Raw genomic sequence first — 19,879 nt, 5'->3', positions numbered from 1 at the left:
AACTGTCATTATACTTTCATTTTGGTCTTTTATTAGTTGGTTCCCGTTTTTTCACTTCGGATTTTTGGGGAACAAAAGAAGTACTTTGTTTCTTGTTTTAAAATTCATTTTTTCAACCACAAATCCATGGTCACATATTTTAATAATAATATTTTGAAATACTAATAATTATCAAAAAAAAATTATACAAGGAAGTGAGTTTAGTTATGATATCGGTTCTCTTCCTCCTCTCTTTCAACCCATGTACTCCAGGCTAAATTGCATACGAATGGCATACTAGATCACCACATTGCTACTTTTCATAGGTGTCATTATCTCTACACACACTTCTCTATGCAAAGCCTGCCAAAATAGAGCGTTCCATGGTCTATTTGATTATTATTCTATGCCAGTATATTAATAACTGAAAAAAATTATGTTAAATATTCTAATGAATAATGATACAAAAGTGATGTACACTACAAATATGCAAAATTTATTTATTTTATTTATTTTTTTAAATTTATTAATTACAATTTTTTGCAGAACGTTAGTGTTCTGCAAAACTCTACTCCAGCGTTTCTCAAATGCTGGAGTAGGGTTACTCCCAGACTTTATTCTTTTTTTTTTTTGTGTTTGAAAGCGATTGTCAATTCATCAATGAAATTTCATTTATAGTAAATATTTTTTTCACACAATGCAAGATGCCCTGGTTTTGCATTATGTCTTGCAATACTCTGGTCCTCCAGGTTGCTGGTTGGGTGCAGGGCTGATAACCCTGTCCTGTAAAAAATTTAACTATTAAGTATAACTTGATAAATGAAACTGGACAGAAGCCTGGTCTGTTCCCATACGGAAACAGACCAGGCCTCAAATTAAGGACACGAGTTTGGTATTGAGATTTGGAACTTGGAATGTACATACCCTGTTGCAGGCTGGAGTTATGAACAACATAGGAGTAAGTTGAAAAGTTTAAGATGGATATTATTGCTCTCCAAGAAGTTAGATGGAAAGGTAAAGGGTTGATTAATAAGTTGAAATTTACAATGTATTACTCTGGAATTGATGACAGACAGGGAGAACAGGGTGTAGGATTTCTGATTTCTGAAGATAATGCACAGATCAGTACTCGCCTTCACAGCAGTATCTGAGAGAATTTGCAGATTAGAATTAAAGAAAAATTCCATAAGGTGACCTTTATTAATGTGTACACTCCAACTGAAGGCACGGATGATGATGCATATGGATTTTATGATGAACTCCAGGCTGTGGGCGTGAAAGAATTCAAAGACATGATGCTATTATAACTCTCAGTGGCTTAAATGCTAAACTACACAGGGAAGAAGTTTTCATGGGTCTATTTGGGAGATACAGCCTCCATGAAGAAACAAACAGTAATGTTTGTTTGCTGCTGTCAACAACTTTAAGGTCATGAATACCTGGTTCCCAAGAAAGGATATTCATAAAGGTACATGGAAAATCCCTGGTACAAATCAGGCTAATCAGATTGATCTGGTCTCTAAGAGGTGGGCTACTGCAATTGAAAATGATCTGGTCTCTAAAAGGTGGGCTACTGCAATTGAAATTTTTCAATTGCTACTGTAAATGAAAAAAAGCTTTGAGGAGGAAGGTCGATGAAATGGTAGAACATTACAACAAGAAGGAAAGTAGAAAGTTTCATAAGAAGGTTAAGGAAAGTACACAGGAATTCCGATCAAAAGTTAATGCATGTAGTGATAGTGAAGGAAACTTGCTGACTGAGAGAAAGGAGGTCTGAAATAGGGGAAAGAGTATTTTGAGAGCATCTTGACAGGAGGTAAGACTGAAACAAAACAGCTATTGTACTATACAGCAGAACCGTGCATTGAAGGCCCTAGCTTTGAATAAATTTGAAAAGTTATTAAGTCCTTAAAGAACTTTAAAGCACCAAGAGCTGATGGAATACTGTAGAGTTGCTCAAGAATGGTGGAGTGATGCTATGGAGAAGAATACATAATCTGATACTATTAATATGGTCTGAGGAAAAAATCCCGGATGAATGGACACTTGGAATCATAAAGCCGATTCAGAAGAAGGGTGATAAACTGCTTTGCTCTAACCATAGAGTTATTACATTGCTGAGCATTACTTACAAGTTTTTGTCGGGAGTTATTTATAACAGACTGGCAACATATTCAGAGAAAATCATTGAAGAATATCAGTGTGGTTTCAAACCCAATCGCTCAACAACCGACCAGATTTTCATCTTGAGGGAGATACAGAAAAAAGCATTTCGGTACAATATACACTTATTTAACCTATATGTAGATTTCAAAAAAAGCTTTTGATTCCCTCAACAGAGAGGAAATGATAAATGATCTCCTTCTCTTGGACATACCTGCAAAGATTGTTCAACTCATAAAAGCAACTCTGGCTGACTTTAAGCCAATGGTGAGAATTCACAATGAGTCGACGACTCCCTTTGACATTAATGTTGGCGTTAGACAAAGCAATGCACTCTCTACTGTGTTATTGAACTTGGTTTTAGAGGTGGCTGTCAGAAAATTAGAAGTGTGTGGACATGTAGGCACAAAGACAGTGCAGGTCTGTGCATATGCTGATGATTTCGCTATTATCAATAGGACTAAAGGAGCACTGCAGGAAACAGTGGCCAGGCTGGATAGTGTAGCACAAAGAAGAGGACTTCGGATAAATGAAACAAAGGCAAAATGTATGGAAGTCCGGAGAATGGCAGATAACATGGAAAACTTAAGTACCAGCAGCTTCTCGTTTGAGCATGTTCAAAATTTCACCTATCTAGGTTTGCAGATAAACCAGTCCAACTCTATTACTAATTAAATTAAGTCCTGTATCCCAAGTGGAAACATGTTTCTATGCACATGAAAAACTAATGAAGTTCAGAGTATTAAAACAGACATTTAAAATTAAGAATATACAAAAGTCTCATTAGACCAGTTTTGACATACAGTTGTGAAGCTTGGACATTAACGAGTAAAGATGAGCAGTCGTTGAGAATATTTGAATGTAGAATTTTACAAAACGTTTTTGGGCCCATACAAGATGTTGATGGATCCTTGAGGATCAGAATGAACCATCTTATTCAGGGTGCAGACATCATCAGATTTGTAAAAAGATTGGTTGAGACATGTTATGAGAATGGTGGGTCTCAATCACATAAGTTGTCTATCCAACATATCTAGTAAAGTTTTGAGACAACAGGATTCCCATAATGTTTTTATACAATGTTATGAGAATGGATGACAGCAGAACAACTAAGAGTTTAATGAAATGGAAACCTACCAGTAGGAGGGTGAGAGGAAGATTGCAGAAAAGATGGATGAATGACGTAGAAGAGGACTTAAAAGATCATGAGAATAAGAAGTTGGAGAAGTTTGACTTCTGGGAGGGCTTATTGGTGGAACATCATTGAGAAGGCTAAGACCCACCCTGGGTGATTGGGTCAGAAGAAGAAGAATGCAAGATGCCAAAATTTCTACAAAAAAAATAATAATTATACAAACATGAGTTACTGACTTTTTGGTATTAAAATGTTAGCACTATGCTGTGAAAAAAAGCACATGAAAATTCGTACTATTCTGATAGAAAATATTTCTTAACTTTAACCCCCAGCAACCCAAAGGTCGCGGGTTCGATTCCCGCCTCGGGCTTGGATCAAAGTACTGCAAAAACCTTGGGAGGTGCAATATGGCCACAGAAGCCGATGCGCCAACAACTACCAAATCAAAAAAAAAAAAAAAAAAATTAACTTTAACCATAACATCAGTAAATTAGATAATTGCAAATTGAATCTAGACTACACCTATTCAAACTTAGCATTATCATTAGTAGAGGCATATGATGCAAGAAAGCAAGCTTATGCAGCATCAGCCATAAAAAAAAAAAAATACTCCCATTTCACCCCTCCGTTCGTTCGAAATACCTGTCTAGCTGAGTCTTAAATTTATTTAGGCTATCAACTTCCACAACACCAACCAACTACACACTGGCTAAAGGCAAATTTCCGCACATCTATCCTACATCTGTCTTTCCTCAATTTGAATTTATGCCCTCTCAGGTGATTATTCTGAGCAAGAGAAAGAATCCGATCAGCATTGAGCATGCTCAAACCATTCAAGGCTTTATACACCTCTATCAGATCACCTCGCCAGTGCCTAGTCTCCAGCCACTGTAATTTGCAAAACTTAAGCCTTTCTTTGTAAGAGCAACCCTTTGTTCCATTCACTAATCTTGTTGCCCTTCTCTGTACTCATTCCAGCAGCTCTACATCCTTCTTGAAATGAGGCCTCCAGACCTGTATACTGTACTCAAGGTGTGGGATGACTATTGCTTATACAAGGGAATAATCACCTCCTTATCCCTGCTAGAAAAATTCCTGTGTATTATTGACAAGACAACATGAGCTACTCTTGCAGCCCATCTGCACTGCTCAGAAAACTTCATATCTGCCTGCACAATTACTCCCAGGTCCTTTTCATTCCCTACCACTGGCAGTGTAGCACCACAGAGTTACTACCTTACTCTGGGGTTACTGTTTCCCATATATAATACTTTACATTTGTCAATGTTAAACTTCATTTGCTACCTCTCAGCCCATCTGCTCAACCTTTCCAGATCCTGTTGCAGCAGCATACTGTCAGTAGTGTCCTTAACAACCCTGCCAACCTTTGTATCATCTGCAAACTTGGACATTAAGCTTGATATACCATCATCAATATCATTTATAAATACAGAAAACAACAATGGACCCAACACTGAACCCTGAGGGACTCCACTAATAACATTAGTCCACGATGACAGTGTCCACTGATTACCACTCTCTGTCTTCTCCCCCTCAACCATCCCTTTATCCATAGCAGCAATTTGCCACCAGTGCCACACTGCCCCAATTTGTGCAGAAGTCTTCCATGTGCGGCAGTATCAAAAGCCTTTCTAAGATCCAAATATATAATATCAAAGTTATTCCCTACATCCAGTTGTTTTGTGACTGTATCATAGTATCCAATCAAATTGGTCAGGCAAGACTTTCTCTTAACAAAACCATGCTGTGTCCGAACTGAAATCTTGTCCAGATGATCCTGCAGTGCTTCTTTAACCAGTGCCTCCATTAATTTTCTGGAACAGAAGTTAAACTCACAGGTCTATAATTACTTGTGTCAGCCTTTGATCCTCCTTTGTGAATTGGGGTCACATTTGCACATCTCCAGTCTATGGGTACCTCCCGTGAGTCCAAATAAGCCCTCATAATTATGGCTAAGGGTTTCCTTACTTACTTTGCTGCCTCCTTCAATATAACTGGATAGATCCCATCCACCCCGGGTGCCTTTTTTATGTTTATCCTCAACAATTTCTCCTCCACTTTCCTCTCAGTTATTACAAAATCATCTAGCTCACTGCCAGAGTTTACTTCACCTCTGGCATTCCCCTTCCTGAATAACTCCTCATGTGTGAATGTAGATACAAAATACTCGTTTAGTTTGTTAGCCACCTGAGCAGGATCATCAACAGTTGAACCATCAATATCCAGTGGATATATCTAATTCATCCCTTTCCTTCTAGAGTTTACATAGGTAAAGAACTATTTTCTGTTTTTCTTTGAATCCTTTGCCAAGGATTTCTCATAATCTGCATTTGCCTGCCTAATCTCCTTTGTGACTTGGTTACAGACCAGCTTATATCTATCATAGGCTTCCATGTCACCCATTAATTTATATATATCCCATGTATTTTTCTTCTCTGCCATATGCTTCATTAGTTCATTTGACATCCATTTAGGTCTAAACCTTGAACAATATTTCTTAGTTGGTATGTAAAGCCTAGTAGCTTCCAAGATAAATTCTTTGAATGCTTCCCATTTTGAATTTGCTGTTGATAACATCATCAGTTGGTCCCACTGTATAAAATTTAAATACTGTCTCAGACCATCATAGTACCCTTTACGAAAGTAAAAACCCTTCCCTTTACCCCTTACCTCTTTGAGTAAATCCCACTTCAGCACACTGTGATCACTGCCACCTAGTGCTTCCTTTATCTGCAGATTCTTAATGCATGAAGAATCACTACTGATAATCAGATCAATAGTATTACTCCCTCTAGTTGCCTCCCGAACATGCTGATGTAGAAAACAATCATCCAATAAATCCACAAAAGCCTTGCTAGTGTGTGAGTGACCAACCCACAAATTCCAGTCAATATCTGGGAAATTAAAATCCCCCATTATAAGACTCTCTGATTTACTGGCCCACTCTATTTCTCTGTACAGTTTCTTATTATACTCATCCGAGTCATTAGGTCTAAAGCACACTCCTACTCTCAATTTTGATCTCCCAGTGCTTATGTCACACCAAACTGACTCGACACTGTACTGTCCAGCGATGTCGACTGGCTTCACTTCCTTGAATTTTATGTGTTTCTTAACTAATAGCATAACCCCTCCTCCCTTCCTATCCTGTCTGTACACATTGTACTCTCCAAATTCCAGTTCTGCATTCCTTATATCTGTGTGACACCACATCTCTGATATTCCAACAATATCTGCCTTTGATGTTTTGAGCAATACCTCAAATTCATCAAATTTATTTACCAAACTCCTAGCATTGGTGTACATGGAAGTATACATGCACCTGTTCCTGTTCTTAGCTACCCTAACACAACCCTTGTGTTTACTTGTATTGCAAAGACTCCCAGCAGTCTCTGAAATATCATGCATCTTGTTTTCCTGGCTGCTGCTCATTCCAATAGAAGCAGTGTAAGAATCACTTTCTCCTCTGCCAGTGACTACTGTTAATCTATTAGTCCTTGTATCCCCCCAAGCTAGCAGTTTTCCGACCCACCTAACACTGCCTCACTTAAAACTTAAACTTAAAACCTTACTTCATTTGATAATAAAAAAACTTTCCACCACATTTTGAGAGCTGGGTCATATATTCATTACAATTTTTCTTGAATTAATATTTGTTTAGGGCAATGCCACAAGTTTAGACAATAGTATTAAGGTAAATAAGTTTAGATGCTTCAAGTTTTGGCTGTAATTTATAAGTACCTTTTCTTGAACTGGAAAGTACTATATATTTTCCAGACAATTATACGCACGTTTTTTCCTTGGAAAATATTGATCAAAATTCCCATTCATCTTACGATCTGAAATATATTTGCCCTACCATTTACGAGGTGCACACAGTGAAAATATGGTCAGAACGTCCAGGTAGCTTTTAAAAAAGTTAACTTCTACTTTAGTATGTGACTATTTCAGATCACATGTGATGAGGCAACAAAAAAAAGGTAATTTCTGAATTAAACATCGAGTTAGCTGTAATCCCAGGAGATCTCAGCCAGCAGCCACTGGCCATTTGAAATCAGCGAATGGGTGTAACATCTTCAATTGATGTAACTGAAGATGTTACACTTTGAGGAATGCAAATGTGCAGATCATAATATTGGCAATGCCAAGTGAGGCATGCATAGCAATGATGAATGTGTGGTATTATACAGTGAATAAAAGCTTTTATTTTATGCTAACATTTTGTTCAGTAAACACTAGTGAATCTGTGTTTCGGATATATACAATGATATATTTTTCCAAAAATTTGTCTTCTAAAACATAGGTGCATCTAACTATCCAGAAAATATTGTATATCTTAGGACAGCCAATATTATAATATAAAAAAGCAATAAAAAAAAGAACAGTTAAAAGATAAAATTAAAAACACATACCTTAAGATGAGGAAGTCTTTTCAGTATCTCCAGAATGATATAACAACCAATAGAATGACCTATAAAAATTATTCTCCTATCTCTTGGAACAAAGGTATTGATAAATGCCATTTTGTGATGAATCTGACCCTCTAAATTGAAAAGATTTTCATTTCCTATGAGAAAATATTAGTTCTATTTTAGATCTCACAATATTTACAAGAGCAATGAAAATTGAGCACATTAAATATCTATAAATTACCCTTACAAAATAAATTTTAGCCTTTTACTATTCCTAATGCTTCTGCAGTAGAACCTCAAAAATCCAGAACTTGTTAATATTTTCCTGAAGGTAGAGTCAACCTTATAAAGGCAGAGGGGGATAATAGGCTGGTGGCTGGACTTAAAAAAAACAAAAAACTACAACAAAAAAAAAAAAAAAAGCACCACAGTTGCCAAACTTATTCATTATGTTTCATTAATAATTTCCAAATGCCAATTTCTTTCTGTTTTACATATTTCTTAGGCTAAATATCATTGTTACTATGTATTTTCAACATATAAAATCATTCCATTTTGTGAGACATTCAATACTAGTTCACAGTATAGTACTCAATAGTACAGTAGTAGATATTTAGTTTTTAAGGCGATTTAATTGCTAAAATCAAATCATATAGCACTATTCGTACTTCATATTAAAAAATATTGGACAAATACCCAAACTGGAGCAGCATTTGAACCTGAAACTTTTATTTCTTAGAACCCGTATTGCTGAATTGTTACCCAATTGTTGACTCTCTTTGGAAATTATCGGAATCAGAGCTATTGTATTATCTACTAAAAATAAAGTACTCTTGAATACCTAGGCTATATGCATAATCAAAAAACTGGAATATTTCAAAAATCTGGAATGTGCTGTATCCAGAAGAATTAGCATTAGCATTTTCGACATATAAAATCATTCCATTTTGTGAGACATTCGGTACTAGTTCACAGTTGTTGTTGTTATTTGGTTTTTAGGAGCATTAGTAACTAAGGCCATATTGCTCCGGTGTGGTGGTCATTCCCTGACCTTTCCACATGCTCCGTATTTGGTGGTGACGGGCTCGAACCCCGGTCTAATCAAGAAGCACGTGCTACACACTGCTGCTCCTTCCCACCTGGCTACGGAGGCACCTAGTTCACAGTATAGTACTCAATAGTACAGTAGTAGATATTTAGTTTTTAAGGCGATTTAATTGTTGAAATCATATAGCACTATTCGTACCTCATATTAAAAAATATTGGACAAATATTCAAACTGGAGCAGTTTGGGTATACCAGATTTATGAGGTTCTATGGTATTTGCTTACCAAGAAATCAAATTTTAGCACTTGGTGTCCAAATTTCTCACTGTTTCTTTTTCCTCTTCCATCTTCTATTTATTTATTTGTAGCTTTTTTTTTTTTGTTTTGATTCACTGTAATATGCCCGATTCAATTTCATTATTAGTTTATTATTATTTATCTTATTTTTGCCTGTTACTGTTGGCCTTTTTTTTACTGATTTCTTAGAACCACTCTAATACTACTGACCGCTACTGATCTCTTAGAACCAATGCTAAGTCAGATCACACAACTTATTCAGCAATGTGAAAATAAAAATTAAATATTAAAACAATGTTAAAAGTGCTTGGAAATATACACAGTGCGGCAAATGGAAAACAAGACTGACACTAGAAAAAAAGAATGATCGCATGTAAACTAACCTTGGTTTATTCAATGTAACTTCCTTCTGCATCCACACACTGTATGCATTGATCACAAATTGACTGGAATGACTGGTGGAAGGCTGTGACTGGAATGTTATTGTTTAACGTTCTCATCGCAGCTCTTTGAATGGTGTTGACATTGTGAAAATAACAGCCTTTCAGTGGTGCCTTGAGCTTCGAAAACAAAAATATGTCACACGAGGCTTAAGTCTGGTGAATACAGTGGGTGTGGCCAGGTGTCAAGTTGTGTTTGTTTTAATTGTGGTCTCCAGGTTTCCACTATAATTTCCCCTATATACCTCTGTAGCATCTGAAAAGGCATAAAGCCAAGGCCGGCAAGCATATGCATATAGGTGTGTAAGTATGTGTGTTGTTATGTCAAGTGTTGAATGTCAGCACCTGGTCCACTGTCCCTGACTCCCAACCTTGGCCACAAGGAGGTGTGCCAGGGACTGAAATCCAGGTTGTGACATGTAGGGGGCAGATTTCAGAAAATTCTGAAAACCCCAATAAGAATAGGAGCAGGAAGATAGCTTGAGAAGTATGGGAAATGGGGAGGGAAGGAAAGAGATAAAAAGGAGGGGATAAAGAAAGAGGCATCCCCTGTAAGATGAGGAGAGAAGGTCAAAAGTAAGCTAAAAGAAGAGGACTAGTGGATAGAAATTTCTCTATCCAGTTACATATATTACAGCGTAACAACTAAAATAATGTAGTGGGTGTGACAGTATGCAGACTTTTTTGCTAGCCAAAAACTACCAAACAAGTTCATTAAGTCATTTATATAACTGCAAAACCATAGAATCATCCTAAGAAAAGTAGGGGACTAGTTCTTGTTCCTTGTGTCTGCACTATGAGAAAAACGTCCCATGTGCTAGAAGATTTTTTGACTTAACTCTACAGCTGAGAAGTTCTGCAGATTCCTTTGATATATTTAAATCTCTTACCAGATCATTGAGTTCATGCTGTAAAAACAGTTAGGGGCTGAACTCAATGTCTTCAGACATGTAGACTTCAGTTTCATCTGCAAAACTTCACTTTTAGCACTCTGCTACTACATTCTCCAATAAGTCTTTCTTGGTGATTCCTTTCTAATTCTCTCTCTCTCAGGGTAACTCGGGAATTTTTTTTTTTGGCTGGTGCAGCATAAGCCTCAGGCTTCCTTGCACCATATGGCTTATAATAATAATAATAATAATAATAATAATAATAATAATAATAATAATACAATACAATGCAATACAATTTTATCCAGAGAATTTGTTTACAATAAAAGATTGTAAAATTTTGTTTACAATCTTTTATTGTAAACTTTTGTTTACATTTAAACAAAAAAAAAAGTTTACAATAATAATAATAATAATAATAATAATAATAAGTGGAGTGCATGGAATCAGCCTGTTAGCTCCATGTGGGACTGGTCTAATAGTAGATGGAATATTATCATACACAGTGCCCTTCTTACTCTTTGCATTGTACCCTGATATTGATATTTATATCAGTATTTTTCTACATTAACTAAGCAAAAGTAAGTCAACACAGTGGTTTGTAGGCTTCCATAAAATCATGGGAATTGCAAATTGGAAAAATGATAATTCTTTTTACCATTTTTCCACAATCTCAGTACTTCAACACAGGCTTGGCAAACTTTATGTGGAGCCCATTGTTTATCTGGGTCACCGAGTTTCATTCCAAAATAACACAATATACACATTTTTTACAAATTCTATAATATCTTGTCTTCTCTTGAGGACTACATGACTTCCACAAATATAACAAAATAAGTTAGGATTTTTCAAACACTTGCGCGAAGACATTTTACTCATGATTAGTAAAATGAGCACAAGTTTGACACAATAACCTCAAAAATAAACTGAGCTCATACTGATAAACACTGCTGTATAAAGCCGACAGGGCTAGCCAGGTGGGTAAAGTGCCTGCATGGCAACCCAAAGGTCGCGGGTTCGATTCCCGCCTCGGGCTTGGATCAAAGTACTGTAAAAACCTTGGGAGGTGCATTATGGCCACAGAAGCCTATGCGCCAACAACTACCAAAAAAAAAAAAAAAAAACCTGCTGTATAGAGCATTCAAGGTCAATAAATCAGTGATGACTGAAGGCAGTGTTGCCAACATGTGAAGATTTAGTTTACAAATTCCCAGTATTTACTCCTAACTTAATACATTCAATAATACAACTCATGGCATCAACTTAAGTGATTAGCGTAAAAACAGTACATGATAGAAAAAAATGAATAACATTTCTGAAATCAGTGAAAAAACTGAGTTAAAAATAGCTATTGGTATTATTAATTATTTGCTCATTATTAGCATTAGCATTAGTAGAAGCATGTTAAGGCTCAGCTGGACAGGTATTTTGAACGAACGGAGGGGTGAAGTGGAAGTGGGTTTTTTTTTTTTTTTTTTTTTTTTTGGCTGATGCTGCATAAGCTTGCTTTCTTGCATCAAATGCCTCTACTAATGCTAATGCTAATGCTAATATGATGCAAGAAAGCAAACTTATACAGCATTAGCCAAAAAAAAGTAAAAACCTTTCCATTATAATTATATTAATCACAGCAGAAATGTTAAATGTGTGATGTATTTCGACTGGTATTAAAATCCATTAAGGATTAAGCAAACTGAATCGCAACAAGGTATACTACAATTTACATGTTATATTTCATATGTTATTGATTATAAAGTATTATGAAACATAGAGTGGAGTGTGGACTATATGCATTGAAGTAAAAACAATTACTTTTTTATATATTATTAGTTAATCAATTAGTAATTAATTGGTAACAACAGAATTGGTTATTTAATTTTCACTTCTGTTATTTACAAAATAAGAAAGAAATTCAAATAATTTAAGAAATAAAAACGTAATGGGCAATATACATTAACTTTGTTTTTAATTTCTCAGACATTCCAAACATTAAATAATACATCGCAGTGGTTAGTGCTAATATAGTATTATTTAATAATAATAAGAATAAAAGTAATGATAAAAGCAACAAACATATAATTATTAACCCGATTAGCATCCAGTTAAGAAATAATTAATAAAAAAAATAGTTCAGCAGCACATACCTTGTAATTTGGGGACAATCTGATTAGTAGGGGGATAGACATGACCAGCATGAGATATTCCCCAAATTGGCACAGCCCTTTGCAAACCTTCATAGAGAGCTTTCATGAAGTCCTCATAGTATTCAATAATACCAGGATTACCTGTCAATAAAATTAATTAAACATTTAAAAGAAAAAAAGTCCTACACTCTACAATTATGAAATTTTTTGGTCTTTGAAGCAAAATTTGTTTCACATATGTACACCAAAATACTATCTGTAGCCCAGGGGCTCACATCTGGTGAGCATGGACTTGGCACACCCAGAGTCCTGAGCTGGATATCATCATTCTTCCCTTTCTTGGTAATTCCTTTCTACTTCTGACTCTCTCTCTCTGTCACGGTAACTCGGGGAATTTTTTTTTGGCTGGTGCAGCATAAGCCTCAGGCTTCCTTGCACCATATGGCTAATAATAATAATAATAATCTGATGAGTATGGGCTTGGCACACCCAGAGTCCTGAGCTGGATATCATCATTCTTCCCCTTCTTGGTGATTCCTTTCTACTTCTGACTCTCTCTCTCTCTCTCTCTCTCTCAGGGTAACTGGGGAATTTTTTTGTGGCTGGTGCAGCATAAGCTTCAGGCTTCCTTGCACCATATAGCTATAATAATAATAATAATAATAATGGGGGCACGATGGCCCAGTGGCTACGACACTGGACTACCAGCCTGATGGACCCGGGCTCGAGTATCGCCTTGGCTGAAGCAAACACAGCTCCATCACGCTGGGAGACCGGTATAATAATAATAGTAATAAATTATAATAATAATAATAAATAAATTAATAGTAATAAAAAAAATTAATAAAATAAATAAACATCGTGAAAGTTGCTCCAAAGGACCTACCTACCCCAAGGTCAGAGTGGCGGCTAAGGCAGATTGTGGCGCCATCTGGTGTCACTTGCGAGAACTACCACTGGACATAAGCCAAAGCTAAACAGGTCCACCTCCAATAATGGATGATGTCGCAGAGAAATATTAATCATACTGCATTGAGCGTGGCGCAGGATAAAGTCACTCGCGTTCAGGCCTCAGGCAGAGGGGTCAGTTCGAAAAATCAGAGACCGTCTCCTGAGGAAGACAGTGGAGCGAGTAGCACTGTCCCCCATATGGCTACCACAAGAGAAGGGCAAGACCATCCAGCCCCACCAACTGGAAGTGCTTCCTGCGCAACTGTGCTAGTGACCACCCAGGAAGAGAGAAAATGCCAACGCATGAAATGAATACGTACATCATACTACGAAATAATAAAGCTGGAAACCGACATGACAACTTACAGGGCAAGACTACATACCAAGTGGCTGGAACGATTCCCTGATATTCATGTCAGCGAATAGCAGACCAGAGAAGGACCATTGTCACGAAGAACCTAATAGAAGCCCTTGCAATCTTCAAAAAAATCAAGCAGGATGTGAGCGATCAACTACAAAGGATAAAAAATGTGGAATCAGAGGAGGAAGAATATACTACTGCCGAACCAGAGGCAGAAGAGCAAGAGGAAATACAACCCGCAGCAGCTGAAGTGGAAACAGATGAGGTCATGATATCCAGAATAGAGGATGAGTGGAAGAAGGCCCTAACAGAATTTGAAGGAATGGACCCCACAAAGGCTCACATGATACCGAAGCAGAGGCCGAATAGAACCTTGTGGAGAGTCACAGACCACCCGAATCGGCACATAATGTCACATTACCTCGACAGCAATGGAGCAACACTGGAGGCTATCCATACATTGTCTATTGTGCTGTGGTAGCAGCCATGAGGATTATTGGAAGAGAAGCAGGAGACCAGCAGCAGAGGAACCAAAAACAGAAGAAACCACCAGCTTGGGAAAGAAGACTTCAGCAGAAGATAGAAGAATTAAGAGTCAAGATAAGCCAATTGACCCAGTACCAATGATGCAATAGGAGTAAGAAATTAATTCAAAAAGTGAAGAGCATCCTCAAGAGAGACAGCGTCCACAGCAAACATGAAACTAAAAATCAGAGAATAGGAGAGTACTTGGACACATTGAACCTCCTTGCATTCAGCAAGAGACTACGTCGATACAAAGAGAGCTCCCAGAGGAAAATAAACAACCGAATATTCAATGAGGACCAAAGAGGTTTCTACAGGAAGCTTGGGGAAGACAAGAAACAAGAAAACGGACCATCCGAGAAGAAAACGATTGAGGATTTCTGAGAAAACATATGGAGCAGGGAAGTAAAACATAACAGCCGAGCCACCTGGATAGAACTAGAATGCAAGAAACCCAAGGACGTACAAGAAATGAGAGGATGGGAGATTCAAGAAAAAGAAGTAAAACAGCTGATCAAGAACTCTCACAACTGGCGAACTCCAGGAATAGATAACGTCCACAACTACTGGTACAAGAAGCTCACTTGCACACACACAAGCACCTGGCAGAGCAGTTAACCCAAATGACAAGGCCCCCAGAGACAATCCCGAAGTTTCTTACTCAAGGAATCACATATCTGAAGCCTAAAGACGAAGATACAAGAAACCTGGTGAAATATGGGCCAATCACCTGCCTCCCAACAATGTACAAGATCCTGACCAGCTGCATAACGAGGAAGATAACAGACCACTTGGAGAGCCAGAGCATAATGGCCGAACAGCAGAAAGGATGTAAGGAGCAATTAACCATAGATGCTGCGGTTATGGAGCAAGCCTACAAGAAGCGCCGTAACATGTACACAGCCTACATCAATTACCGCAAGGCCTTCGACTCCGTTCCTCATAGCTGACTATAGAGGCGCTGAACATCTACAAAGTCCATCCAATAGAGACAAACTTGGGAGTAATTGTGCAGGCAGATATGAAGTTCTCTGAGCAGTGCAGATGGTTTGCAAGAGTAGCTCATGGTGTCTTATCAATGATATACAGGAATTTTTCTAGCAGGTATAGGGAGGTAATTATTCCCTTATATAAGGCAATGGTCAGGCCGCACCTTGAGTACTGTATACAGGTCTGGAGGCCTCATTTCAAGAAGGATGTAGAGCTGCTGGAACGAGTACAGAGAGGGGCAACAAGGTTAGTGAACAGAACAAAGGGTTGCTCTTACGAAGAAAGGCTTAAGTTTTGCAAATTACAGTGTCTGGAGACTAGGCACCGGCGAGGTGATCTGATAGAGGTGTACAAAGCCTTGAATGGTTTGAGCATACTCAATGCTGATGGGATATTGCCTCTTGCTCAGAATAATCAGTCACCTGAGAGGGAATAAATTTGAGGAAAGACAGATGTAGGATAGATGTGTGGAAATTTGCCTTTAGCCAGCAGGTAGTTGGTTGGTGGAACAGACTTCCATCCCTTGTTGTGGAAGTTGATAGCCTAAATAAATTTAGGGCTCAGCTGGACAGGTATTTCGAACGAACGGAGGGGTGAAGTGGAAGGGTTTTTTTTTTTTTTTTGGCTAATGCATAAGCTTGCTTTCTTTCTTGTGGACAAGAAGGAAAAGGCTACCTATCTGATTGACATAGCAGTACCCAACACTGGCAACCTGCAGAAAACCCATGTGGAAAATATCAGGAAGTACATGAACCTAAGACAGGAGATCAAAGAGATGTGGCATATTCAACAAGTAATGACCATCCCAATCGTCATGTCAACCACAGGTATGGTGCCAAAGACCCTACATAACAGTCTAGCAGCAATAGGTCTCCCAGCGAACACCTACAAGGAACTCCAGAAAGTCGCAATCCTGAGCACCTGTAGGATAGTCAGAGAGTTCCTCGACCAACAGTAACACCAGACATAACAACAACAACCACCCTATGTACTTGGTACCAATACCCATCACGAGGTGGAACCCCCAATCAGGGAGAAATAATATATAAGAGCAATAATAATAATAATAATATACAAAGGCTATAATGAAAGTAATATCTGCTACTGTTAACATTTAAAATACATATTCAATTCTAATTTTCCATACATTTATTACTGTCACTTGTTTATGTTCCAAACTTTACAACAGTGCTTCTCAGGATGAATATATTTCCATTATCACTCATTGTAATGATGCAATACACTTTGGTAAAAATTTATTAACATATAATGCCTTCAACCTTTTCAACTCTGTATCCTCTGTTGAGTGATTGGTGTACTTCAGCACACACACTTTTCCAAATCCTAAATCATTAGATACCATATTATTATGTCTACAATGTACCTGATAATTTTCTGTAAAACAGCCTTCTGTGGTTCAGATTCATTATGAAATAAAATACTACAATGTAGTACTACAAGTACTACAATATTTCAACAAGATCTAAAAAAATCAGGCAGATGGGCTGAGAAATGGCAGTTGAAGTTTAACATTGAAAAATGCAAGATACTGTATATAGGTAGCACTAATCCCAGATTAACATACCAACTGTGTGGTACTAAACTCAAGGTGGTGAAAACGAAAATGACCGACCTCGGTCTTGATGGAGAAACCACTTCACACAGGAAAGCTCTTGACATTTCCCATGAAGTTCTGTGAGCAATGCCAGGACAACTCATAGAGTTTTTTCTATGATATACAGGAATCTTGCTAGCAGGAATAAGGAAATGATTATCCCATTGTATGAGGCCGCATCTTGAGTACTGCATACAGGTCTGGAGGCCTCATTTTCGGAAGTATGTAGATCTGCTAGAATGAGTGCAGAGAAGGACAATGAGGTTGGTGAAGGGAATGAAAGAGAGGTCTTACCAAGATAGGCTTCAGTTCTGCAAACTGCAGCATTTGGAGACAAAGTACCCACAAGGTGATCTGATTGAGGCATTGAATGGATTTAGCAAGCTCAATGCTGATGGCATTCTTTCTCTTACTCAGACTACACACGAAGGGCATAAATTCAAATTAGGACAGGATTGTTGCAGGATAGATATATGAAGGTTTGCCTTCGGCCAGTGGGTGATTGATTGTTAGAATAAACTTCCATCTTCTAATGACTGTGGTGAGTACAATGAACAACTACTAGAAGTGATCATTTAATTCGCAGACTGGTGCAAGATCTTACCTTAATTGTCATCATCTGAATCTTCTGTGGATTTTTCCTTCTCAAAATACTCTCCCTTGAACTTTACACACTTTCATCATCGTCGTATCCACGCATTAAATGCTTTTTGCAAGCCATTTTACGAAAGACTGAGAAGTGCTTCTGTTGTGGCTCAATGAGCATTGTTATTGGTCGTGAAATGCTTGCCTTTCAGAGCTTTCTTCAGATGTCAAAACAGGAAGAAATCTCATGCGACTAAGTCTGGTTAATAAGGGTGATGTGGCAGAACCTCGGCACCTACGGCAGTCATCACTGGATGCACAATATTAGCTGTATGTGGCCTGGGTCTTGATGGAGAAACCACTTCACACCGGAAAGTTCTTGACATTTCTCATGAATGGCATGGCGAAGTTTGACTCTGAGAATCTCAGAGTATGCTTCCTTATTCATATTTTTACCTCGGGGCACAAAATGTGTAACAAGAATGCCTTTTATGTCAAAAAATACAAGAATATCAAAGAATAAAAGAATATAAATTATCAGGCATTGGAGAAGGTTATGCTAGATATGAACTAGTTTGTAATTAAGTCACAAAGAATGTTAGGCAAGCTAAAGCAGATTATTGGAAATCCAGTAGCGTAGCTACCCTTTTTCAGGCATGGTGGCAAAGAACATGTTTGGGCCCCTACTTAATTAATGAAAATTGCAAAAACAGGACACAGCCAAAGGCACTTGGCCCCTAAAGGGCCCAGGCCCAGAGGCAATTGCCTTGCCTGCCTACATGGTAGCTACGCCACTGGAGAAATCCTTGGCAAACAATGCAAAAAAAAAAAAATACCAAAGACTTCTTTATTTATGTAAACACTAGAAGGAAGGGGATGAATCACATTGGTCCACTTGATATCAATGGTTTAAATGTTGATGATTCAGGTTGCTGATAAACTGAGTAGATATTTTGCATCTAATTCATACATGAGGAAATCTTTAGGGAACTCTAACAGGGAGCTAAATGATTTTGTAATAACTAAGAGGAAAGTGGATGAGAAATTGTTGAAGTTAAACATAAGAAAGGCACCTAAGGTGGATGGAATCTATCCAATTATATTAAGGAGACAGTGAAGGAAGTAAGCAAACCCATAGCCATAAAAATGAGAGCAATCTTGGATTCAGGGGTGGTCCCTGCCGACTGGAGATGTGCAAACACCCCAATTCACAAAGGGGGATCAAAAGGTGACATGACTAATTACAGACCTGTTATGCTTATGCTGTTATGCTAAAAAATAGGTAAATAATGGAGTCTGGTTAAAGAAGTAATGGAACCATCTAGACAGGTATGCTAATAGACTGGACTCATAGGGGAAATCATGTCTGACCCATCTGTTCGAGTATTATGATGTGATAAAGGAACTGGATGCAAAAAATAATTTTGATATCATATTCTACATTTCAAGAAATGCTTTTAATACTGTTGCACATAAAAGACTGCTGTACAAATTGGAGCAGTGTGGCATTAAGGGCAAGTTACTGCTATGGATGGTTGAGCATCCAGACACTGAAAATACCAAATCTACAGTGGGTCAGCACATTCAGATGCCTAGCCATAGTGTGTATGCCATGTTCACCTCATTTAGAGAAGTCCAGGTTCAAATTTACCTAAAGATAGAGGAGTTCTCAAAGGCCTCTTCAATCATTATTTATTAATATTTATTTATTAATAAATATCAATAAATGATATTTATTAATAAATATCATTAATAAATACAGAAAACAATAATGGACCCAACACTGAACCCTGAGGGACTCCACTAATAACATTAGTCCACGAAGAGCAGTGTCCATTGATTACCACTCTCTGTCTTCTCCCACTCAACCATCTCTTTATCAATAGCATTAGCATTAGTAGAGGCATATGATGCAAGAAAGCAAGCTTATGCAGCATCAGCCAAAAAAAAAAAACTTCCCACTTCACCCCTCCATTCGTTTGAAATACCTGTCCAGCTGAGCCTTAAATTTATTTAGGCTATCAACTTCCACAACAAGGGATGGAAGTCTGTTCCATCAACCAACTACCTGCTGACAGAAATTTTCCTCCAATAGCAGCAGTTTTCCTTCAATGCCACACTGCTCCAATTTGTGCAGTAGTCTTTGATGTGCAACAGTATCAAAAGCCTTCCTAAGATCTATATATATGATATCAAAATTATTCTTTGCATCCAGTTCCTTTGTGACCACATCATAGCATCCAATCAAATTGGTCAGGACAAGACTTCCAATTAACAAACCCATGCTGTGTCTGAACTATAATGGATGATATGCCTCTATAAAAA

The 19,879-nt window shown here is 37.7% G+C and overlaps 1 protein-coding gene across 1 annotated transcript in view; it reads right to left on the bottom strand.

Moving 5' to 3' along the window:
* Positions 1–19,879, bottom strand: part of sturkopf (lipid droplet associated hydrolase sturkopf) — a 101,819-nt gene that overhangs the window by 11,218 nt on the left and 70,722 nt on the right. The window contains exons 3-4 of the mRNA XM_090384915.1: positions 12,528–12,668; positions 7,711–7,865 (exon numbers count right to left, since the gene is read on the bottom strand). Of these exons, the coding sequence (XP_090241041.1) occupies positions 7,711–7,865; positions 12,528–12,668 (296 nt within the window). The remainder of the gene's footprint in view (positions 1–7,710; positions 7,866–12,527; positions 12,669–19,879) is intronic.

Source organism: Mastigoproctus giganteus, chromosome 11 (genome assembly GCF_048544385.1).
Source record: "Mastigoproctus giganteus isolate SK-2022 chromosome 11, ASM4854438v1, whole genome shotgun sequence".
NCBI lineage: Eukaryota > Metazoa > Arthropoda > Arachnida > Uropygi > Thelyphonidae > Mastigoproctus > Mastigoproctus giganteus.
The sequence above is the reverse complement of the archived record's forward strand: the minus strand, read 5'-3'. Positions and strand labels throughout refer to the sequence as shown.